The sequence below is a fragment of the Nylanderia fulva genome, unplaced genomic scaffold (genome assembly GCF_048542155.1).
Source record: "Nylanderia fulva isolate GAGA-0341 unplaced genomic scaffold, ASM4854215v1 Scaffold19, whole genome shotgun sequence".
Classification (NCBI taxonomy): domain Eukaryota; kingdom Metazoa; phylum Arthropoda; class Insecta; order Hymenoptera; family Formicidae; genus Nylanderia; species Nylanderia fulva.
In genome coordinates this window covers 1,026,837-1,054,668 of record NW_028190161.1, presented here as the reverse complement: position 1 = coordinate 1,054,668, position 27,832 = coordinate 1,026,837, and the positions used below count along the sequence as shown (strand labels likewise).

General features: G+C 28.5%; 1 protein-coding gene across 15 annotated transcripts in view; it reads left to right on the top strand.

Annotated features, from left to right (window-relative positions):
* Positions 1 to 27,832, top strand: part of SLO2 (slowpoke 2) — a 158,917-nt gene that overhangs the window by 89,807 nt on the left and 41,278 nt on the right. For all 15 annotated transcript variants that reach the window (XM_085481685.1, XM_085481680.1, XM_085481684.1 and 12 more), the window contains 3 exons: positions 17,947 to 18,026; positions 19,818 to 19,917; positions 21,385 to 21,583. In XM_085481685.1, the coding sequence (XP_085337811.1) occupies positions 17,947 to 18,026; positions 19,818 to 19,917; positions 21,385 to 21,583 (379 nt within the window). The remainder of the gene's footprint in view (positions 1 to 17,946; positions 18,027 to 19,817; positions 19,918 to 21,384; positions 21,584 to 27,832) is intronic.

Sequence of the window (27,832 nt, the reverse complement as noted above, 5' to 3'; positions counted from 1 at the left end):
ATAATTTTTTTATGGAAATAGAAATGTGCGAAACAAGATTAGATTACTTATAAATTCGGTTTAAATTTTTAATTAAGAATTTATTGTATTTGTTAAAAAAAAAAACATTTAACATTTCTTTTGTGTTATAATCGATTGGAAGTGAATGTATTTATTCTTAACATCAGTTTCAAGATTGGAATAAAATTTGTGTAATTTTAGATATATAAGATTTCTCTTTCAAACTTTTGTAAAGATTTCTTTTAAACTTGTGATGTTTTAACTGGTAAGATATTTTATATAAAAAATTATATAAAATTTGCGGAAGAAAGATGACATAAATTAATTTTGGTTGGTTTTAAATTGATCAAAAAATCTATAATTGAAAGAGAGCATTTATCAGATAAATAGGATTAGAGATGAATCAATTTTTAAATTAAAAACTCTTTAACTAAATTTAACTTTAATTTATTGTGCTTATTCTTATGATTTCCAAAAAACTATTTTTCTTCAGACCAATATATTATTGTTTAGAGAGGATTTTCACTTTAATCCGATTTTGCTTTTAGCTATTATTATTTGTTTATGTACCTAATCAGTTTATGTAGCAAATATTTGAAGCATAAGTTGTAATTATTAAAGAGTAACAATATCAAAATTTTATTGTACAATTTGGTTATCTTGAACTTATATTTATTTATAACAATATTTAAGATTTATCAATATTTTTTTATTGTATGAAGAAACATTTGACGCGATAAACTATAAAATGTTGGTGTGTTACTTGATTATAAAAACAATGAATTATAGACTGTCAAGTAATAAACAAATCAATGCAATATAAAAAGTGACATAGCTAATTTTTTTAGTTTATACATGCGTATAAATATATGATAAAGCATAAATATATATTTATTAAGAATTTTTGTGTAACTATAATAATATGTATAATTAATATCACTTAATAAATTTTATGACTAAAGTATTGCGATATAAAGAAATCTTCATAAATAATAAAAACTGTAAAATATAAAATTATATTTATCTTATGACCGAGCACAAGGTGGAAAATGTAAACACCATGAACTCTTCAATCATGCGACTACCCTCGCTTTTTAAATTTCTAATAAATTATGATAGATGCGAAGTACAATCCATTACGCAATAAGCTTATTTGTCACTATAACAAGCTCGGGGTTATATCTTTGAACAACAGTAAATTACGTAAATTAGTTGCATATCAATCATTATGCCATCTATGCTGTCCGGTATTCAGCATCAATGACGGCGCATTCTACTATAATAAACCATTCGCAAATGAAGAGCATCAAGAATAGAGAGCACAAATGTCATCAACATGAAATTAAATATTTTTAATTATATTTATGAAGAGTAATACAAGTGGGACATCTAATAATTGCATTCTCTGTAATTAAGCTGCAATAAATGCATATACTATATTTGGAAGATGTAATCGTATATTTTTTTGATAGATATCAAATATAGATATAGATATAAAATATAGATAAAATATAGACAAATTGTAAAAATAAAATAATTAATTGGAATTTTTTATGATTTTAAAAAGTTTAAAAAGTAGCGATAAATGGGAACAAAAGCAGAATAATAAAAGCTATACCTAAATAATTTTAATGCAATAAGATTGTTCTTCTAATTATCTAATTTTTACGTTTCTATATACATTAAAGAACTATCAATGATAATTAATATTATATTCGAAAAAATTTTTCGAAACAAATTTAAAGAAAAAAAATTTAAAAGCTTTGTTTTGACATATGACGATTTTTTCATATCAATCAAGAATGAAAATATTATAAAACATGTTACAATCATGACAATGGAATAAATTGAAACACGCTGCAATTATATCTGTATCTTGTCTCTACCAAATTTAAGTGGTTGGCATCAATTTAATAAACGTATGCAACGAAAACATGAATTTCCATTAAACTTTTGCAAATTTCCATTACAAAGCGGCACAATCTGCGAACAAATAGTCACTTTGACTTCGATCGTTAGCATATCTTACAATTCCATCAAAGCGAATAATCATATTAAAATGAAATTTAATATTCGCTTGTTATCCTTAATATCAGTAATGAGCTCTTGGATTTATTCTCGAATAATTATTCTCGAATTTGCTTTACACTTTGTTCCAATAACAAAAATGTTCCATTTTTGGCGTATCGCAAGAAAACGTTGATTTATTTTTGCTAAATATTCCGCAGAAGGCATATCGATTATTTTAATTAGCCAATTGTCTTTTAGGAAAAGTGATTCAGCACAAGGGTGTAACTGCAAAATAATTTTTTTTAATAAAGTATTATAGATAATTTATTATACTTTAATAATATTATTTGCTTGACATTTTATTGCCATGTAATAAAGAAAGTGAATTAAATAATTTTTGAAATATTTGTTGTGAATAAAATAATATCGAAGGAACAACATATAAAATGTTGTATTAAAATAATAAAAATATATATTATGTTTAGTTAATTTTTATGTCTTTAGATTGCATGAATTTATCAAGTTATCTTGACAGAGAAAATGAAAAGACAGCCAAAGATAGAAATGTAATTGAATAGCTTGCATGTCTGATAATAATTTCGATCCTCAATGAAGGAATCCGGGAAACTTGATAACGAATGCAGCGAAAGAACGGATATATCACCAGTTGCCTGCACATATAAGGGAATCATTGATGTTCGAAGAATAGGCCAGGTTATCGATCGTAATTTCAAAAGCATGATTTAAATATTTGCTAGATCAAAGAGTATGTCTATTATTTCATTTATTCTCTGAAGAGAGAGAGAGAGAGAAAGAGAGAATTTCCTACCTTCTCTTCGATTATTATTCATCAATTCTCTGTTGAGAATTCGTGATGCAAGCAGACAACGAATTTTTTTTCTCAGAATAAATTTTAAGTGACTAAAAAATATTTTCACGCTCGTGTTCATAAATATGTACTCTGTAATTATAGATAAAACAGCATTAGATATCAAAAGCAAAAAAATATACGTGTATTTTTCGTTTATAATATTTATGCGACAGGCTTTTCAAAGAACCACTAAGATAGAATTTGGAAACGAATTAAATCCATTTTTAAATTCAGTTTTTTACAACAATAATCTCAAATTTAAAAATTGTATACATAGTTTTCATGAATTTTATTGTGGAAATATTAAATTTTATAGATTTAAAAATATAATAAAAGATATCAACAATATGTTTGATGTTCTACTCTATAATGTACAATATTTATTGATAATACTTAATAATTTTTTAAAAATATATATATTGCAAATTATTAGAGAGAGATAGATTTTTATAAATGTGTATTAATTTTTTTTATTGATCAAAAAGAGAGGTATTACTAAAATTACTTAATTATAATACAAGAAAAAAATGTTATTGTCTATTTATAAAAAATTACATCTCTAAACTATAAATTAATTATTTTAGCTCTTGATAATATTGATACAGATATGCGTTATATTATATTATATTTAATACGCACAAGCTGTTTTGCAATAAACAAATTTAGTATTATCAAGGTAAAATTATGTATATTTCAGACATTGTGCCGAACAAAGTATTACTGTTTTAGCTAGACAAGATTCTACATTCCGCATATTATTTACCACGACACAATATCACGACTCACAACGTAGTGGTCTGACGTGAACTATTTTCTGCTTTATGGCGCTTTAAAGTGAGCGACCTCGCGGGAAAACATCGTTTCCGTCGAAAACTTGTTACAACACTGTCGCCCTCGGCACTTTGGTAAGCTCGATGAAATTTGATGCTCTTTCGCTCTCGTTCATCGCCAACAGCTCCTCTCCTCGAGCAAACAAACATGCAGAGGTGCGCATCATGTCATTTGTCTTTTGATCAGCAGCACTTTGAATGAATATCTCTTTAAAAATGAGATAGCTTAAAAATAGTGCGCAGACGAAAAAGGGAGAAAGAGACAAAGAGCAGCAATTTTTGAAAGCATTTTAGTGCAAGATTCTTGTAGAGAATTTCCCAGGAGATTTTTGGTAGATTTGGCAAATACCAGTAGTTTCATGCAACGATAAACTGAATTAATTTCTATAATTTGACATTTTTTTACAAAGTTCTATATACATATATACAAACAACAAGTTATGTCTTATTGATGAATTAATGATAGAAGTGCGAATTATTATTCTCAAAATTATACATACATATCTGTCATTGCTCGCGAGAAAGTCTGGAATAAAAGTTTTCTTTTGCTCAATAATAAAATCATGACACATCATAATATATTAAATTATTTTGTAATCAACACCTTGTTCATTACATATTTTAATATATTTTATAAAAATAATTTTTCTAATTGACATAAATTACTTTCTTAACAACTTTTTATATATATATATATATATATATATATATATATGTCCGGAAAAATATTTATGATGTAAAATTTATTTATTTGTTATATAATATTCTATTATTATTAGTGTCATGTAGAAAAGTAAAAATTTCATGACAAAATTCTTTCTTATATTCCGGTTATTTGCTACATTGTGTACAGTAAAACAAGAAAGAAAAGAAAAGCGCGGAAGTCAACTCACACACGTTTTTTGAATGCTTATTATATAGTTTTCTCATTCTACATGAGAGTCATTTTGAGTTCGCGCTAGAGAGCGAGATTAATCGAAAACTTTTGTACTCCTTGGTACTCTCTCTCTCCCAGTTCACCAGTTATATTTTGTTTTCCCTCAGCGTCACCCTATCTCTCTTTGTCTTCCTGGAACAAATCTCGAGAGGGTTATAGGACTTCAAGGCATAGCAATGCTTGAGATAAGAGAAAAGAAAGAAAACGTGACATGGCGGCGAAGAAAAAAGCCACACTAGGGAGAAAAGTAGCGGTAACTTGTAGTACCGAATCGAATCACAGCACCTATGGGAAATAGGTTTTGGCGGATCATACACTCAGGTCTGTCCGACCAGAAAGCGTTCGACCTACTGCAATTATTGTAGACAATCGACACAACATGGAAGTTCCTTTGCGTTATTTTAAATTCTATCGATACCAATTTTATCATGATTTTATAGTCTTAAGCTAACTTATGATCTTGATATTTATTTAATTAACATAAGATTGAAAATCATAAACGATCAAAATTGATCGTATTTAAGACGTAAATTTTCAATCAGCAATCGCATGTTTTACTACAGAATCCCATCGGAAATAATTCAATTGGCGGGATATATATGCGGAAATTTCTTCGTTTGCGCGTTATCTGTCACATAACTGATGGGAGCGCGAGAAGAACGAGAGACGGTTTACGAGCGATCGAATAACCTTTTTGACGTGGTCGCTGGGTTGGAAGTTTCTTCTTTCAGCCCTAGGCGTGCGAGTGACGCGTGACGTCTAAATCCCTTCGCTCAATTACCGAGACCACCTCAGCTCACTCGTTTTTCCCGTGTTCACGAACTCCAAGACCATCTACGTCACGGAATCCCGGCCACATGGAGCGAGAAGACTTATATTATGAAAGTCGATTTGTCAAGTTGCCATAGCGAGAACCGGCAATCGCATCACACGTTTATGATGGACGCGACTTAGCCCACTTGAGTCCTCGAATTTGTAGGAAAAAAAGGAAAAATTCGATTCAAACTCGTGTCCAATTTTCCGAGATTCTATATAACACGTGACGCCTGTATGTCAATCACATTATAACGTTAGTGAACTTTCTCTTGACTTGAAATTTGTATCATGTCAATTTACGAGAATTTTATGAAATCACATTTAAATCGTTTCCCTAGAAAAAGAATAATTAAATAATTTAGAGAAGAAATTATTTATTTTAATATTTTACTCTTTAATTTACATGAAACATTTTTAACTAACGAAGATAATTTTGCAATTTACATATTTAATCAGAATTATAATATTATATAATATCCAACAGTATAGAATAAATCTCTTTGTATTATCATAATTTTCTTTTCAAGATTTTTCACTAAGTTTATCCACGCTTTATTTGTACAATCATTTTATAAAATCTTCTTTCATACTGATGTAAAATTAACGCTGATAGTTATCATTTTTTAAAAAAGAATATTACATCTTTTAGATTTTATATCAGTATTAACTTATTTATGATACATCACACAATATAAATATTAAATCTACAAATAAAAAGGCAATAAGAGCTACATAAGTATAGAAATATATTTGTGAAACGATTTATGACATAAATTATTAAAAATTATACAGAAGTAAGTTCAATTTGTCGTACGTTTCGGTTGTCTTTTCCAACCTTCTTCAGCGCAAATAATAATTAAAATATTAGTATAAATTAACAATAAATTATTCATCAATGTCATTATAATAAAAATAAAAATATTACATATAATGACGTTGTGAGAAATAGAATATATCCCAAAAAATACTCTTACTTTATAAATGCGTTGATCTCGAGCGTCAGCATATAACTTGACTCCGGACATTTTTATTTTTATTATAATGACATTGATGAATAATTTATTGTTAATTTATATTAATATTTTAATTATTATTTGCGCTGAAGAAGGTTGGAAAAGACAACCAAAACGTACGACGAATTGAACTTACTTCTGTATAATTTTTAATAATTTATGTCATAAATCGTTTCACAAATATATTTCTATACCTATGTAGCTCTTATTGCCTTTTTATTTGTAGATTTAAAATTTTCTAAAGAGCTTTTATAAATTATATCAATATAAATACTTGAAACAAATCTTAAATTGATGTACATGAGAAATCGCGGCAAAGGACTGGGAATCTGCGATTTATCGATGTGCGCCTAAGCTGTATCCGCTTTAGACTCAGGCGTAGTCCAACAACGTCGGTAGTTTATGAATCAATATTGTCGACCTCGAGGAAGGCATTGTCATGTCGCGCCTTCCCGCACGGCTGTTCATTTCGATCTGACCGCGTTTACAACTTTATAGCTTGATACACCCTGCCGCGAAGTTTCGTATCGTGTCTCGAGAATCCATCTCGCCGTCATAATAAAGCTGCATGAAACAATTCGGAAAGTCGATGTCGTATTTTCACCAATCAGTGATTCTACGAAACACGTTATAATTCTATAGACAATATATTTTGTTATACAAAAGCAAGCTGTGAAAATTTTTCTAAGTCTTTAATGTAGAAAGTTATACCAAGCATTGAAAATTTGCAATAACTGGGAACTCTGAAGCTCAATGTGTTAATAAAAATAAACGATAAAATATTGCTACGCATTTAGATAGAGTGAGCTTTTTCTTGTAATTTATATTCAACGCGATAAAAAAAAATTGATATCTTATTATGACATAATATAAATCTTTTTTTTATAACTGTATTTAAAATATATCTTTAAAATAAGTAACACATATACACATTTTAAGTAATATTAAGGTATTTTATCTATGAAACGATCCTGAAAAGGGATAGCTGTTTTATTTGTGTTATCGTGATTTTTAGGCGAAGATAAAACGTGGAACTAAAGAATTTACTTCTATTATTTATTTCTACAGCAATGCTATATTCATACTTTTCTTCGAACAAAGAGTGCTTCCTTCTTGAATCCTTAGATGTGTCACTGTGAATACGAATATTTTATAGCTCTTCTTTCATAAACCGAAATTCTGCACTCTATCTGCTTCACAAATAATGGCCTGAAAAATATTTTGGTAGTAAATATTGATATACTATATGTGATATATGTATGTGCCCGTCATATTATTATTACAGAAATTTATTAGGAATATACGTGAGCAAAAACTGCTGATTGTTATATTAATAATTAATTTTATAAATAAATATTAATTTGATCAACTTTGCATGTTTTTTAGAATAAAACTAAAAAGGTAGAAAATGCAATAATTCTGAAGTTATATTTAATGCTAAGATTCAAATGTAAAACACTAACCCTTTTAATGTCACTATGCTGGACATTTTAGAGACTTTCTCGAGAAAATTTCTGTTGATCTGTTTTGATGCGTGACGTATTACTATTGCGCAGAAGAAAATTTATTACAATTGCGCAGAAAGAAATTTATATGCCAGTGTTAAAGTTAAAATTTTATTTCTTCGACATTACAGCGTTCGACTAACCATCTGAAAAATACAGATGGAAAAAACTGAAATTAAATTGCCATTAAATATACACTATTTTTTCAATTCAACAAGTTTACATATATTTCGCGTCAGTCTTAATCATATAATTCTAATTTTCTAAAACAAATGTTAAGAATTATTGTTATATTTTAGAAATCTAATTCAAAATTTTACAATCTGTATACATATTACAGTGCTTTCTCGAAGAGAATGTGTTCTCCAAAAAATTTATTTATACAGTCTAGACGAAGTCTCATAATCTTTTTAAAGACATAGCAATAAGAAAGAAAGTATTTCGACGCTTTATGAGGTCTGCTAGCTGTATTGCCGGAATTCTCCTGAATATACACAATTAGCTCGGAGCTAATTTAACATTCATGTATAATGCTCAGCGTGTCAACCCAAGGGCACTCCCTCAATGTGTCTCGTGATGCAAACCGTATTATCTTAATTACTGCGTTATGCGTCATCATAGTGTTTACGCCAGGTTTACACCCTTCTTTCTCTCTATTTCTTTCTCTCTCACTCAGACGTTTAAATTATTTATATACATTCGCTATCTGCTATTAAGATGATTATTTAACAGGTAATTACACATATGACAGGTGTTATGTCGGTGAATGCTCTCGAGATGCACATATGTCATCTAATATACATATACGAAATTTTTCTTCATCATATTACAATGGTTTAGGAGCTGCCGAAAAAAAGATAACTGAAGACAATTGTCGATTTTTGCGAAAAGCAACAGTACCTATTTATTTGAATATTGTTGAATATCGCTAGATAGAATATAAATGGTACATTGTGTTTCAGTTCTATCGAAAATATCGGACAAAAAAATATATGCACATTGTTGAACTATACGTTATAATAGCAATTCTCAAATTGTGTTACGCGAGACGAAATTTGGAATATGACTTCTGGAAATTCTATTTGACGTATGCAAATACAATTTTTTTCCGCACGTCAAAATTTAATGAATTAACCCTTTTAACTTTTATTTTAAACTTTACAAAGTTTTAATGCTACGTTAGTTAATTAATGAATTTCTAGGATGTTTGAAATTTAAATGAGAGAATATTTTTAGCGATATATTTCTATTTTTATCAATAATACATAAGAGGACGAATCATATGTATATAAGAAATGGACAATATTTTTTAATTAAATGGAGACTCGCATGAAATGTCACTTTATGCCCTTTATGGCTATGGAATGTTTTAATTAAATGTCGATTAAATAATGTTTTAATTAAGAAATCAAATAATTAATACTTCAAAATTTTTTTTTTAAATCTTTGTTATTGTATCGTTATAATGTTAAAACGTTTCTTTGCAAAATATTAGAACGTTCACGCAAAATTAATTATACGATGCGCCTATATCAAAGGCGACTTTGCTCGTTAAGTTTCTTTAGTATTATAACCTTGTTGAACAGTCTTTTTGGTATTTACTTTTTAACGATTGTTTAGCGGTCTTTTTGTGTAGAAGGCACTGGTAATTAATTACATCAAGCCCGCAGCATCAGCGGGATTTAGCAAAGTACAACTACTTGAGAGACTTTATAAATGCACCCGGTTTATTACTAAATTATTGCTTTTCCATCGAGTGATTAATTACTATCGCGACTAATTGGAGATACGTATTGACAAGAAACTGCACTCAATGAATATGGATTTAAAATGAGGAGAGACCAAGTTTTGCCTTCGTATGATGACCTGCACGATAACGAGATACGTGCAATATTATTATTAGGCTATATACATATATCGGAATGAATGCTGTAAAAATATACACAATGTTATCTTGCTTATTTTACATTTTTCCTTTATTTAATCTAGGATGTATATTTTCGTGAATGAGAGCTGTTCGCTTTGCATATCGAATAGCATTATCTAGGTATCTATTGCGAGAATCGCAAGATTTACATGAGCACTTGTTTATCAAGATAACAAAAAGAAGTGGGTTTTTTTCGCGGATGTCTTGTAGTTTAAGCAAAAAATAAAATTCTTGTTTCTCTTTAATTATCAGATTTAACAAAAATTGTTTAATTTAACGCGCTCTATAATCTTTATAAAATTTGTTTAAAGATATTTGTCCACATTAATGTTAATTTTTTCTCTCATCTTCAGGCTATAAATCTATCACTCACACACATTTTACATTTATTATTTTAACAAATTATCTATATTATGTTATTAATTGTTTTTTCAAATTATATGCTTTTTTAGATTATTTTTCTATTTTATTGATAAATATTATTACGCAATAATTTTTCTTGTACAACTGTCTAGTTATTTGAGAAGAATCTTTAATATAAAGCCCTTATAAATTATATTATGTTTTGTAACATATAAAGTATATTCTATTCTTAGCTGATCTCGCCTTTTCTTTGATATTTCTTTCTCTCTCTTCCGTTTTTGTCGTAATTTAATCAGATACAAGAAATGTTGAGAATTGAGGCACAAACGAGCAAAAGAAGTTTGCAATCTGCGAGCATCATCTAGTATCTATATACAATATATAGCTAGTTTCTTGAATCTAGTACAGATTCTCATACGTATGTGCATAAACTATTACGAACTGACGCGTGTACTTTGTTCATCTAGTTTCCGAAGGATATATGTTAAAGCGCATATGTATGTACATGGAAACAACGTACATTACATGACATATTACGGTAATAACGCGGTCAATGGAGTGCAAGGTTGTCGATGGATATTTTTATGCGACGAGCGGCGACCGTAGATCTATTTGTAGCACAGAGACAGCTTGATATATAATTATAGACAAGCGAGATATGAGTCAGTAAAAATTTCGATTATAGACGGCGAAACTAGTCACGGAATACGTATCTTTGGCCTGAAAGATTAACAGCTGCTTGAGTACTTTTCCCTCAGACTAAGTTCTCTCTTTACGTTTGAATTAATTATTTCGAACAGAATTTTTGAAAATGTCACATAAGGGTTACATGATATGTTGATGCACGCTTTTAATTTGGAGAAAACATTATGTTAAAAATTAATAGAGCTCATCACTTTTATAGGTTTAAAATTGCACCGTTTAAAAATCCTAAATAATGATAAATTATGAATAATATGGAAAGCTGGAACCAATATTATTTTTATGTTGTTAATTATTTACTATAATTAATGATTAAAGAAATAGCGAATAGAAGTTTATATTATTTGCAGAAAATTTCTTAATTTGATGATATTAGAATATTATTTTGTTTCTTTTTGTGACTGTCGTTTTATTTGACGAAAAAGAGAACTAGATATAAACGTATGCAACGCTTCTATCAATTATTTATTCATCATCAAAAATTATTTTTAAATTGCTTTTATTATAAAGAAGCGAAAAATGCACAAGATTTTTTTATTTCATTTAAGGTCAAATATGTGATAAAAAGAGACATTATATCACAATGAAAAGAACTATTCTATTGATAGTTACAATTCTTCTTGATATGCACAATTGACAAAGCCTACATTTATTTTTATTCAGTCACTGTTCTTGATTGTCCATGATTACACGTGACAGAAAATATTCTGCTACATATTTGCAATCAAGCGTTTTCTCTTAAACATTTTTTAAAAATATATTTTTGCGCATCGAATGCGAGAAGTATTTTGACTGTCCATTATATAATTATATGTAATTATAAAGAATTCTACTGAAAAAGAACAATATTATTATATATATTTAATAATTTTTTTTTATTATAAGTATATTAACATATGCGAATGAAAATATGGTATATTTATATACTTTTATTTTATTATTAGATTTTAATGAAAATTATATAAAGTTAAATATAAATTTGTATCATACATTGTATTTACATTTCATAGATATGTAAATCAGTTTTTCTCGTGCAATAAATATTGATAAATATTTATAAATAATAAAAATATATGATGTAATGTACGTAAATATATAATAATATAAAATATAAAAATATAAAATATAAGAAAATCTCATATTTAAAAAATATATTAAATTTTTATTTCAAAGAAGAAATATTGAGAGGAGAGAAAAAGAAGAGAGTATGTGCACAAAGTTAATATTTAATTAATCAGTTACAGCTGACAAATGTACAATAATTATCATGTGTCAATATAACCCATTTAACAAATGGGCTCGAATGTAATCTCGTTATTAGCAAAACTTATTTATACACAATTAATAATATATTAAATTCTGATATTCTAATTACACTAAATGTAATAACGTAATTTTCATGTACATACGAATATTCTCTTTATCTATCAAATACGTAGATTATACAAAGGGCAGTTGATACATCGACAAATCGGATAAATTTTCCATGTTCTTTTACTGTCAACACTTACACATACACTCTCATAGTGAATAACACTTCGTGTAGGGTAGCTCTCGTTTATGTGTAATCGATATTATTGCGAATGAAAGAGCGCTTGACATAGCTATAACAGTGGAAAATAAATCTGTTGGTTTAAATTATATAATTCATAGGAGGATGCGCGGATAAATAAATAAACGTATATAGATCTTTCCGAATTTTCGAACCAATATATAAAAGCATTTACGATCATCAGGTGGCTCATAAATAGCGGATCGATATAACATATATCGCCTACTTCGATTTGAATCCTACGACGCAATCTGTTTTTTATAGGGTATCTTTATCTCGAGAAGAAAATACTCAATCTTCAATGCGTAATATCAATCTAGGAAGATCGGCTCACTTTTCTATTGTTTTCTAGAAAAAAGATAATTTAGCAAAACTAAATTAGCAAACGTATTTTGTATGATTAATGACGTGAAGAAATATGAAAATTAGATATTTCTCATCTAGATCGAAATATTGCAATAAAATATTAATATAATTTACGTTGTAAGTTAAAGATTAATTTTTTATATATTTTTTTGTGAACATTTACAGCTTTCCTCGTTTGTTCTTTTTTTAACCAACCTTTGATGAAAGTTTTATTGAATTTACCAACTATATCCATTTACGAATAAGTCAGCTGGCGATGTAGGAAAGTTTAGAAGTGGCTCGACAGGCTATTTACAGCGTCAAGCTATCCGTTAAACTTTCAATTTGTTAGTCTGTAGTGTCAATGTTACATGAAGCATCCGTATCCGATAAATACGAGATGCGGCGAGTTTAGAGAATGATGAGAAATGGCTGCTTATAAATTGCTTGAAGTGATATCTCCACTGGGAGTTATGATATCCACGTCCATGTGAACAAGACGATTCTCTGTTCTTTGAGAATTGCTTTAAATAGAGGTAAAATTGATGAGGTGTCTTAGAAAGACCAACTGTCTAAAATAAAATGAAAAATGAAATCCTTTCTAAACATTTTTTTTTTTAATTGAGTAAACAGTTTGAAATATAAATCAAGAAATAACTTTGACTATTAACGATACTATAATTATATAAATAATAACATGCAAGTTTTTAAGTAATATTATAATTTAAAAGTTTAGAAATAAAAAACACTGTTTCTTAAATAAAATTTCTAAAGACTTTTAAAAAATGTTAATATGAATTATTATAATAAAAAATAAATACATAGCACTAATTCTATAATCCCAAATATGAATTACAACAATGTAATTATAATATATAGACAGTACATTTAAACTGTATATACTGGTATAATTTGATAAAATTTATATAAAGATTTTTAATGATCCTAGTGGAAAATATCCAAATAGATTTCAATCTAATCAAGAAGTGAAAAATCGGAATTGCTTGCGTGTCTTTCCTATCGACGAGAGTTTAATTAATCGACAATCACGACTTTTCCACATGAAATATGCTCTAATACTTTTTTGGTATAAAAAATAGAAATTAATTATAGTTCAAGGATGATTAGTACACAACGCAATTGAAGTCTCGGAGCTTTTTATATAATTTTCTTGTCATTAAATTAATGAACTTTAGTCATTAAAGTATTAAAATCAGAGATAATAGCGTTGTCATTTACGCTAATAGCATAATAATAAATTCATACTCATTATTACACGGAGTAATGTAGGTTTAGCTTTTGTTCGATATGGAAAGTTCGTAAAAACTGAAATGACATTTTTTTTGAAACTCATCACTTTAACTATTTTTAGTGATGATTCAATCTACAATAGATAAAATAGACATCTGTTAAAATAAAAATATTTGGTTCAGAACAGTGCTTCTCTTTAATCGCGCGGGAATTGCTGATGAACGTATGAATTTGTAATTCAATGGGCAAATAATTATACATTTAATTTAGCTAAAGCAAATCGCTCATCTATTCATTTTTATCTACTCATGCTGATATGATTAGACATATATATGCAGGAAACTATATTAACATTAATAATTTACAAATCACATCTAACTAATTCACGTTATATGAACATAACATTTATTCCTGTTTAGTATCCGATGCTTTAGTCTGTTGCTTTAATTTAATTTACAAATTATTATGTATAACATAATAGAGGTTAATAATTAGATTAGATTTACAAAACAATTAGAATTATAAAAAAAATTCTAATTCAAATTGATCATATATAATTTCAAATTGGCGAAATAAAGCATCTAGCAAGTTTATTTATAACGATTTATTGGAACTAAAGATTATTTTAAAAGTGTTTTACAAATTCAAGACTGAATGGAGAATTAATAAATTTCAGTAATGCGGTGTTATTATTAGTACTCTTTGTCCATTGAGAGAAAAATCACGTTGACTAACTTCATTACTATTTTAAAGAATTACGACCGCTGAAATAATGACTTTAATTGCGTAGCTCGAATTTTTCCTAAATATTAAAAGTTACAGATATATCAAATGTTATACTTTGATTAATATATAATATTTGCTTTATAACGTTTATTTTTTTCCGAATAGCTTCTGATTTATAGTCAGACATATTAATCCATTTTTTAAATTCTCTATATATGTACATATAAAGCTACAACATTCTGTATTCATTTGATTTCACCGCAAGAATTAATCTCGAAGTTTAAGGCAAAGTTTATATATACGCCACAAGCAAACATCTCGTATAAACTCATCTCTTACTCTTCGCGGATCAATTCGAGTCTCGAGTGAGATGAGTTGCATCGGTTTTACTGCACATCCACTGGGAAGCTCAATTGGAAATGATCGCTGACGATCGCGCAGTGAACCACATCCCTATGTAATTAGAAACAGCGTGATAATGAAGCTGTCGATTATCATCCCGGTGCAACACGTCGTTTCCATTCTCGATTTGTCACCTCGCGAAACGATCCTAAATGATGAGTGATTGACGGTCATTAACATTGCGATTCATGGACTTCTCACGCGTAATCCGAAGAATCTGTGTCGCTATTTTCCAGACGGCGACAGAAATTTTATTTTATTTATTTATTTTTTTTAATACGACGTTAGGTAGATCACAATTTGAGTACCATAAATAAACCTTTTCCCGAAGATTTTTTTACTCTTTCGAGTATGTGAAGTTTCGTGGAAAAATATAGATAAATTCAATTCTCGCGGGGATTAACTTTAGTCTAAATTTTTCGTTGGCTTTTTAAAGACCAGAGAAAGGGAAAGAGAACTTATATCTGCAAAAATGACAGAGATTTAATCGTGGCGATGTCAACGTATTCTTTTAGCCCGGGCGTGTCCTTGAAACAAGAACATCGGCTCACGTATTTTGTCAGTGATATTACTCACAGTCCACTAAACGTGAACTTTTCTCGTTTGCACAGCCGATCGCGTTAAATTATCGCGGAGAGCCTGCGGCAATATTCGTGTACAAAACTAGAGTGATATTGATACATCTCGCTTTGTATCGTTCGTAGAATTGTCAGCTGCTCTCGCAAACCTTGAAGAATTCGCATTCCTAAATTCTTTGTAACATTATTGCATCGTTTTCTGCAATTTTCCGTGAAATGTCACCACTGCTGAAATACATGGTGATGTGTCACTTCTCGTTAGATTTTTCAAATTATTTTGAAACAGTACGTACTTCAATGCAATAATTTTTTCGTATTAATATAAGCGCGTGTCAATTGCAATTTTGCGATAAAAAATTGGAAACTTGTCACTTTGGTCAACTTTGTAGCTAGCGCGATGAAATATTGAACATTGTTTAAATTCATTTTAATTAAGGACATTGCACAGGCATTTGGTCTTTAACTATAGATACATTTATTAAAAAAAAATTTTTAAATAAATTAAAATTAATTTAATATTAAATGCAAATGATTAATTTTATTGCATGTATATATAATTAAAACTTCAAAAAAGTTTGTAGACAAGTATTATCAAGAAACTTTAAACATTTTTTTCCTGGCCAATATAAGCTTTGGATTTATATATTAGCAATATATTCAAAACAACAAAATGATAAATAAAATAATTTTAGCGTTATACTTTCTAATGAATTTACAAAATCTCTTACGTTAGCAAAGAATCATTAGTACATTCTGTACATCATATATTTGATAAAATCACAAAAATAATTAATTAATTATACTCATTTAACATATATCATGTTATTTTGCGAAAAGGTGTGCAAGCATTCATAAACTTCTGTCCACACTTGTTTCTCGAAGCGTGAGAGAGTGTAAAAAGTTGAACGCAGGCTCGATTGGCATCGTTTCATTCCATCGGCTCTTTGCGTTGAGGACGGATAGCCTAGGTCAGGCATTCGTGACGTTATGTGGGTCAAAGAACCAGTTCAACAACTGGGAACGATCGCGTACGACAGACCGCCTGTCGACGCCGGCCTGGTGACGTCACGCGACGCTATTCTCGGCAACGCCGACGCATTTGCCGGGGCTAAAAATAAGGACTGCGGCGGTGCATGACCGAGCAGGCAAAATAACGAGCGCCTAATGAGATCGGCCTATTCGCTTCGCCGCAGTAGAGACAATAACAACAACGGTTGTTGCACGCTCGCGGTTTCGTTCCTAAAGCTGTAGTTGAATTTTCGAATGCGGGGATAAATATAGATTAGCAATCGGTAAAAACATAAATTAATAAATTGTCACGTATTTGAATTATTATGAAACGTATATATATATAAATTATATATTTATTAAATATATAGAAATATAATTTAGGAGAGAATATGTAAAATGATTTCTTATTATGCAAAATATTAAACATTGCATTCAGTTTAAATTGTATACCGCGGCTGATAAATACGTTAATTAAATTTATCTCTTTTTATAGGTCTCGCCAAATAATAAGCGACATTTAATATACTTTCTCAAACAATTTTATGCTGTCGTATAATTTACTGTAGTTAAAGTGCAACAATTTCCGTAATGAATTGTCTTTATACAGATGTTATTTTTTAATGCTGAATAGGGAAATAAAACTCCTGGGATATAATGCACAGTAGATGATAGATAATTGTAATGAAAATTTGATTAGCGCATATGCGTCACATTATTGGACTTCGATTAGTTATGCGAATAACGTAGCAACATTCTTCTTGTCATTTCTTTGATCACGAAATAGTTCCGGTCGACAATAAAAAAAGTCTCTATAGACATAGATATGCGTCCCTCAAGACTACACGTCATGTTTGTAAAAGCAAATGTTGCAAAAGCGGATATGTATATGTAAGACTGCTATAAAATGTTATTATAAAACTTCTCATTAAAATAAGAACAACTCGTAATTAAATATTGTATATATTATATATAAAATATATATATTACTGTAAAATTAATTAATATAATAATCAAACTATCGCATAAAGTTAAATAATATTATAGTTAACATTTACGATAAATTTGCGAAGGCAGTTAGCAATAATATTATCGTATGTCTGTTTACAGAGTTCGTGTCGAGTATTACGTGAACGAAAATACATTTAAGGAACGGCTGCAGCTATATTTCATCAAGAATCAACGTTCAAGTAAGTAAAACAATTTATTAAGTGTATAAATAAATTTTAAATTTTATAGTTTTAGAAAATTTAACGTGTCTTCTTTTAAATGTAATTGCTAAATTCTTTATTTGAATATATAAAAATTGCAATAAAAAATACTATATGCACTGAAAATTGGCGAATCAATTTGCAGTAATTTAATTTTAATTAAAAAATTGATGTTAAATTTTTTTCAATAATATATATATATATATATATATAAATTTTAATAATTTTATATTTTGAGCAGTTTTGTGTTACATTGTATTTCTGAAAGATTGTCGGCATATGATTGCCGTCGTGATTATTGTAAAAAATTATTTGCTACGTTTTATGTATAATATCACGTACTAATGTATCGATACATTTGATATCATATATCTCATAAATAAATTATAATTATATCAAATGTTATATAATATGTATATTATATTATATATTTAAATATATATAAAATATTATATATATTATGTATATTATATAAAATATATATTTATTATTGAGATATATATTTAGTATTAAATTGAAAAAATAAAATTTAACAAAAAGAAGAGGAAAAGATATATCAAAACGGGGGAGAATATTTTAAAGATAAAAACCGCGATACATCCCCAGAAATAAATTCGAAGCTTAACTACATTATCCATCCCCTACGTTATATTTCTGCTAAATTTGTCGTCGCCGGAAATAATCAGATTGTCGTCGACGTTCTTCCGACTTATCGCAAAGCTATCTCGATTGCTTCTTTTTGAAATGGTGAAGCCGTTGTGAAAGGCAATTTTAAGAATATCGTGGTTATCATCCTGCAAGGATGCAGATATCTCGAAAGAGCGTGATTGTGCTCTTTCAGGGTTGATCGTAGTAGTCGATAATAGATATTGTACCGCCACGATTTCATGCCGGTGTTGACCTTTGTACCTGACCTGTGCATTAGGACATCGTGAACCCGACAGGTCAACGCTTTGTTGCTCTTTGTGGAGTTTGTCGCGGGCAACTGGTTAAAGCATTTTGTTAGAACCATCCGGATAATCGATACCGGTCTAAGCATATAAGCCGGCCTTCTGCTCTCTAGTCAGTGAATTCTTCGAATATTACGTAACTTTTAAGCTTATAATAACGAACTGATATATTTTTGTTATTATATTAAATTTCTCATTATATAAAATATATATGTATATTTATTATATTTATTATACTACATATACATTTTATGTTGAATTTTATTATACTAAACTTATAATAAATTTTATATAACTTTATAAGTAAAGTCAATTGACTGTGTTATAACTTTACTATATAATATAAACTTTATTAAACTAACTAATAAAATGAATTTAAAATATTTAGAGTTTACGAGTGAATGCTTTTAAGGAGTATAAGCAGATTTTAAACGGACATTTATATGCGGAAAACCGAGAGTTAAATACAATTCGACTGAAAATTGAGAAAATTTTGAGAATCTCGATATAAAAATATTCATGTAAAGGAAAAAAGAAAACTCTCCCAATATATAGCCGTCAAGATATTTATATAAAGAATTTATCGATTGAAAAAATTGTATAAGGTGCTTTATTTTTTTTTAACTCTTATTTTGATATGGAAATTGCCTATCTTTTATATTATATTTTGGTACATATAGAAGAGACTAAAATAAAAAATTTTCATATAAAGGAATTGCATACATAATAAAGAGACACTTGAATACGTTATAACAAAAATGTAAATTAAATAAAAACGTCGAAACAACGCTGAAAAAAAATGATGAAATTTATGTTTCAGGTTTGAGGATACGACTTGCTAATCTCTTCTTCAAATTGCTAACATGCTTCCTATACATATTCAGGGTTATTACCGACAACGATCCAACGTTTGCAGCATGGTAAGTTTACATTTAATATCAGAGTGAATATTTTTTAAATATCTACGGTGTCCGGAAACGTACGTTTCCCGTTAAACATTTAACTGCAGTAGCAATCTTTCAAGTGGAAACCCCAGATATCGCATTTTGTGTATTTGACTTCTTGCAATGTTTGAAGCGATCGTTGTTTCATTACCTTTAGAAATTGGTATTTTTCAATATTTACAATATTTGCTGCAGTTTTGCATTCCATTTCTTCCCTTCACTTATCTTATGCGAAAGAAGATATATAGTATTATATGATACACAAACTCTCCCACGGCTATTTTCTTTCAACTACGAATTTTTTCATCAATATAAAAAGTCCTGTTCATACAATGATTTAGAAACTATTGATTTATCTCGTCATTTTTATTAAAAAATATAGATTTACATTTGATGAAAAAGTGTAAAGAATTCTGAAATAAAAAATACAGATAATCTGATATATATATATTTTAGCATATATAATCACTGACGTTGAAAACAGAAATTGCTTCATTTGGTTTCTTTCCATTTCATCGTCGACGGGAGTTGTCTGGAAAAATTTTATCTCTGCGAAGAAAAACTCGTTTCAACGAGCAACGTAACATGCACGATTATGCATATCATGCTACGTTTCCAACACGACTGAGAATAAGACACAGATAAAACTGTGCAACGAATATGATGTAGCATAAATGTTGTTTGCATATAGAAGAATGGCAGTTTTCTCTGGATTTTTAAATATTTTTCTACGTTTTCTAAAAAAAATCACGATAATTTATACATATAATTTTTTAAATTAAATTATTATATAATATAATATTAAAGAAAAATATATATAATTTCTTATCAAAAATTTTATTTTATACGAGAAAAAATCTATTGCAAGGTTGTAATTTTTATGTAAATTTCAGATTCTAAATTATATGTAAGTTTTTGTTATTTCCTATTGTTAAAAATGTCCTGATAAAAGGAGATTCTCATCTTCTCCATTCATGTCCTTTAATCTAAATTTACCAAAATCTCTTAATACTCGAAGAGTAAGTTCATGATTAAGTTTCCGATGAAATTTCCGTTAAGCAGCTATCGATTCCAAGCTTTCCGAGAAAACTGTCATTGACGGGAACAGGGTGATTTTAGTCAAGCTCTCTCACATGCACAAACTCCGCACATCGATGCGAAAATTTCAATAGGAAATATAGTACGTACATCCCGATTCGCTTGTTATATACCTTTTTCATCGTGCTCGATATTGCGTCCTTCCTATTTTTCTCACGAAACGGTGATATTTGAATCCCCGATGCAATCCAAAGGACACACTTGATATCGAAAACCTATCGAGTTCGTCCGATTCGTCTGCACGCAAATATTGCGCGACAATTCGTGTTTCTCTCTCTCTATCTCGTCATATTTCTTCTCATCGCATCTCCGTCACTTAAAATTCTTCCCTCTTTTTTCCTCTAGTTACGATTGCACGCCAGGCAACAAGAGCGAGTTCCTCGCGTCGCAGAACTTGACGGAAGAGGAGTTCCAGGAACACCCGGCCATCAATTGGGACGCGATTTTCTGGGTCAGAAGACCCTTAGAGTTGTGGGTGGTTCAAGTGATCCTGGCGATGGTGTCGCTAACTGAGGCCTTGTTACTTGCTTACCTCGGTTACAAGGTACGTTATCTTTTTATTTCCAACAGAATTTTCAGCACCTTTTTCTATATATTTGACTTTTCTCCATTATTATCTGATCATCATACGTTCATTATTTTATTAGCTTGCTTTCCAAGGAGTTTTATAACTGTACTATTTCTTCTCTCAAGTTTTATTTTTTTTCCAATTGTTAATCAGATGCTATATTAAAGTGTAGAGAAAAATTAATAAAATTTTATATGTTAACAGAGTTTGAAATTAACATTAATGTTTAAAATTTGTTTTATAAATTAAAACACCTTTTATAAAACCACAAAGCTCTTTGTATCTGAAATAATATTACGTTTTAATACAGTTTTAATAAAATAGGTAAAATATATCCATTTTTGTCTGAATTAATAGTGTTTTGTTATGTTTAGATGATATGCATATATTTCCACATTAGATATATATTATTACATATCTCTTGCATGGTTTCGCATGAATAAGTACAATATGCGCTTAACCAGATTCGCTATATTTCTTCGTCGTTCTGCAATCTCTAACATAAATTTGGAATATACGTGAAATAAAGTAGGGTTTTTTATCTTTATAAGTGAATCAAATATCGAGCGTGTGACTTATTCGCTCAAAGCATGATTTACAGTTTAATAATTTCGTATTTCAAATAAATGGAATACGTCGCATTTAATATATGTGCAAATTTGACGTGCAATGTCACGCGAGTGACATTTAGTTTGGTGATTTATTCATTTAAAGAAGAAAGCTTTATGCCAATTTATTTTGCGTTATATATATATATATATACAGCTCTGTACTTGAGTGTAAAAGTTCAAAGAAAATTAATCAGAGAATTGTCGCAAGAAACGTCTTTGACTGGTTAAACTTTTCTCATCATGCTTTTCGACTTCTTTTTCTTTTAAAATACGAAAATTTCCTTGATAGGAGATGAGTTATAAAATCACGAAAAGTAAAATAAAAATTAATCTAATAGTTCGACAGATGCTTCTACGTTTGCTTGAGACTCAAATAATCTTTTTTCTTTCATTTCAATTGGAAAAGAGAGTAACCCGCGGAAAAGAATTTAATAAAAATAATACAAAATTAAACTTTTTAAAAGTTTAAATGTTAAATATACATATTAATATTTTATTTTTAATTAATCTTTCAAATATGTAACAAGAATTGGCTATAAGAATGCTTTTTAAAAAATACGTTATTATCAATAAAATTTTCTATTATTTTAATGCATATATCGAGAATACATATGAAATACACATCTAATTTTTTAAATGAAATAAGATATAAGATTGTAAATGAAATTTTGAAATATTGTTGTAAGCTAATAACTTATGTTATATTTAAAAATTATAGCTTATAAAAAGTTTTATTGACGTAAAAATAATCATTTTCTTTATCTTACTGCTGTTTTATTCAGCGATATATTTATACGCTCGCACGTGCTGAATTCGCGATATAATCTGTAACGATCTGTAGCAAGTTCGTCACGCTATTTATTAATTGAATATTCCGGTGATAAGTCGATAACGTTAGATCGATAACAAACAGGCATATTAACATATAATGTGCTGGTTATTAAACTTTTTAATATAACATACTTTGGTTGCAATGAGACTTAAATATGGCATGGATATAAATCAATAAAAGGGAACTGCGCATTTCAAATTTCTTTAGAATTAATTCTGTTACTTTATGTAATGTCTATCACGAGAAACACTTTTTAACAATCGTAGAAAATGGATTTTTGTTATATTATACATTTTATTTTTTCGTATATAATTAATTTTTCTAGATAACATTGCATATATTAATGAAAACAGCAAACATATACGCATACATGTAATATAATATAAAATATTATATTTCAAAATAGTATTGATCGATTTAAATGTAGAAATAAGGAATATTAATTTAATTAATATAGTCAGGCAATTAATTAATTAATTATTTAATACAAAATAGTACATACAAATATGGATATTGGTGGACCCATTCAAAATTATCTTTATGCTTTAAAGTATTAGTAATAATAACCAAGAAAAAAGCGTTCGCAAAATGTCGAAATGTAAAATAAATCGGTAACTTCATCTCTGTGCGAGAGAATAAAAGGTAAAAAAATATGATTCCTCTATATTATATAAACTCTGACATCTCTTAGAGTGTCTTACATGCAAGCGTATGGATGCGGTTGCTGATGTTGCGGTTAAGAAAGCAATTTTGGGTTGGCAGCAGCAGAGCGCGTCAAGCAAAATCGCATCAAGCTTCCTTGTTTGTAAATTTAGCTGCGAACTGCGAGAGAGACTCGATGTCGAAACTCCTTTGGGAGATTCGCCGGATTTGTAAATTAGCGGGGTCATATGTCAACGCTACGCAACGTGATGCATCGGTCATGTCACCTGCAATCGCGGATCATTGCCACATAAAGAAACGGATTATAATCCGGCTCGTGATTGATCATGACTGATTATAAAACGCTCCGGACATGCTCGACGCTCATGTTCTTCCGTTTTCTTCGGTCGCCTCTCATTTTCTCCCGTCGGCTTCCGCCCGTCATTCTCGATTTGCAAAGTTTTACAGTCTTCCTTTCCAGGATTCCAGGAGAAAACGGAGGCGTCGCAAATGGTCTAAAAAGTCGTCGTTAACTGCATAGCTACGCAGATTACCTTGCGTTCCATATTAAGTGAGTTAGGCAATTAAAGTTAAGTATTGCGTAAATTCACTCTACTGAATTCATTTCACTAAAAGCAGATTTTTCAAATCCATTTCAAAATCAATCTCTAAGTGTAGCACGATATAATATAAATTTTCGCAAATTATCTTCCGTATTGTAGATACGATAAGAAACATTAGAAAAAATGTTATTTATTATTCTTCACATTTTGAGAGTTATTGAATATTGAAGTCTTTTTTAATCATTTAAATTTACAATGAAAAATTAATAATTTTATTGAAATTAAACATTATTACGTTGCAGATATATAATTATATTAATTTGTTAAAAATTTTTTCGCGATTTGTTCGCATCACTTTTATTATTAAAAATTATATTGTAAAAAACATTTCTATTCCACATACTAATTATAGAAAATTTAAGCTATCATAATGAGTCGGATAGACATTAAATCCAGATTTTTTTTTCTTCAAGGTCTTATTTTAAATTGTATTCGCGTCGATATACAACCACTAGTTTATAAATCTTAAAAACAGATATTAATTGTTGCGAAATTCTTAAAAGGTTTTATTGAATTATTATTTGAATACAACGAAGCCACAAGCTACGCATTTGCGCTTGATATAATGAATATAAAAAAAGAAGCACGATTTATCTGCAAAAATCCTTTATTAAGAAATGCATTTCAATGCATCTCTGCATTACCAATATTCCAGCTCGAATACTTTATTGCAGCGCAGTCGTTGCGTTGCCAATTTCTTTGTTCGACTAATAATTTTTTTTATAAGAAAATAAAGACATATGGGAAAAAATAACACGAAGAATTTTTATCTGCATTTGATTTATAAAATAAAAATTAATCAAGTATTGTATTAATTAATATTAAAATAAATAATGAGAATAAATACATATTATTTTAATAATTAATCAATAATGGGAAAAATAATAATAAAATAGTATAAGAATTTGAGAAAAAAGATATAAAGACTTTTTAATTCTAAATTGAAGACATAAATTTTGTATTAATATTATAAATATATTTTCAGAAGTATTTTATTAAACAGATTTTAATTAATCAAACACTTCTTAAATAATTTCGTTAATTCATTTTAAGAAAATAAATGTATTGTTTATTTATTTGAGTTTTTAATTTTTTTACTTATATATTGTCTTCGTATTTTTAGTGATATTAAAAACTGCCGAACAGAATTATTCATCTCAACGCTGTGTCGTGTGTGTAAAAATATAGTAGTCTATGTAATATTAAAGACCAACGCGTCAAAAGAAAAGCGTCAGCAAATGCGGCTAGCGCAAGATTTATGTTTTTCACAAGATACTTTGCTTGCATCTCTGTCGCAAAGGCTTTGTCTGCAACATAGCGACGGTGATTGCGCTCGGAAGTCGATGCATCTTGAAGTCAATATAAAAAAACAAGTTACAAAGCAGAGAGATTACAATAAGGCAATTTTCCTAGAAATATAGGAAAATTTGCTTCGCGTAGTTTCGATGTAATATACACTCGTATTTAAAATGTAAATAGAGTGAACAAAGTTTCTACGACTTTTTATTACAAAACTTATGCTACTTTTATTAATCGTGTTAAAGTTTTTTATTTGTACAACATTTATGGAGAAAAGATTGCATTCTAACATTATTATTTATATTCTTTCAAGCAAATAATTCACATATACCTTGTCATGATTATTAACAGATACATATAAACGCGAAATATTAACTCTTTTATTAGTAAATAAAGAAGATATGACAGTATATATGTACAGTGTAATTAAATTAGGTTTTTATTATTTGAAAGTGTACTAGATAAAGAATATTTAAACAAGCGGGTTAGAGGAAATTTAAAACGAATATGTTGCCATAAGGAAGAAAGCAAATATGTATGAGAATCGCATATAAATGAAAATTTCCTAGTGGGAAGAAATCCCTCGTCAGGACATATCAGCAGATTTTGCGATCCTTTCGTAATCACGGTGTTGTAGAAATCGCTAGGAGTGCAAGTACGCGTATCAGTAGACACCGGCTAATCGGACATATTTTTCCAAGAGAACTTCAACTTTAAAGCCAAGCTGAAGGATTTACAGCGAAGAGCTTTTAGACTGAAACAATCCGATAAAGATGTCGTGTATCTCGCTCGGAAATTTTTCGTTATAAATTTTTATCGTGTTGAAGGGAAAAGGTCGAAAAGAAAAGAGGAGTAAGATCGATGATTTAAGAGATCAAAAATTTAAAATTTTATGCCTATAAAAATGCATCGAGAGAAGCAGTTATTTGTATAATGACAAGTAATATGTATTAATAGTAAAACGTATAAGAATCAAATAAGTTAATAAGAATGATTTTTTTATGCAATAACATGTAAGAGAGAATATTATATCTCAGATATAAATTTGATAATTTAAAAGAATAAGAAAAAAATTAGCAGTGAAATAAAATTGTTTTTAGATTTATTTTTGTCTTGATAAATATTTATATCCACGATAACATGCAATTATATTTTATTTATAACAAAATTTGATGTAAAGTGAAAATATTAATAATTCAGTTTACGCGGGAAAAATATATATAACTTGAAAGCAATTTTTCAAGATAGTTTTTTTTTAAATAAAGAGAAAAAATAGAAATAGCATGGTATGCATGTCCTAAAACTAATGCATTTATTATATGATACGTTTTGTGCTATTTACAAAGCTGATATGAATAAACTTAACATATATTCAGTTTCTATCGTGAAGTTGCAGTATGGTATACGCAATGCCTGATTGCTGTTGAATATTCCGTGATAAAACGAGATGGTAATTATAAAGTATTTCAAGACGCGCTATTATTTAGAACGTTTGCATAAATGAATATTGTTTAATATTATTTATATGCGCTGTATGAATTTATTAAATTATACACATATATGTTAAAAAGATGTATACATATTTTATACAAAGATATTATATTATGATATATTACATGCCAACCGTTTATTTTCTACACATACATAATTTTATACTTTTCTGATATTTATCATTGCGTACATGTTTCTCGTATTTTCTTTAGTTGTTATAAATATTTTTTTATTAATATATATATATAGAGATTAATTTTTTTCAACAAAATTTACTTGAATTTTATTTTTTCATAATTTTTTATGTATACAAAGTCTTAAATTTTATTTAAAACTCTACTTAACTATTTACTTATTAAATTTCTAAAATTTTCTATTAAAATAAAAATTATTCATATAATGTGATTAATTTTAATTCTACAATTTTATGTTTATTTAGTTCTTGTAATATATAAAATATACAAAATCTCTAGAATGAAAATCTTATCATGGATCTTTTGTTTATATAAAAATGAAAATAATGGAAAAAGAAAATTTGAGACATAGGCACCTACAAAATTTTATGATAATAAATTCTATAAAAAAATTACAAAGGGATTTTGATAAACAACATATTAATTTAGTGATACGTCAAAGTTTGTTTGAGGTTTTCTTTCCTCGTAAGAAGTTCCTATTGTAAATATAAACGAAAGATATTTTCTGTCCTAATTAAGAACTTACTTCCTAT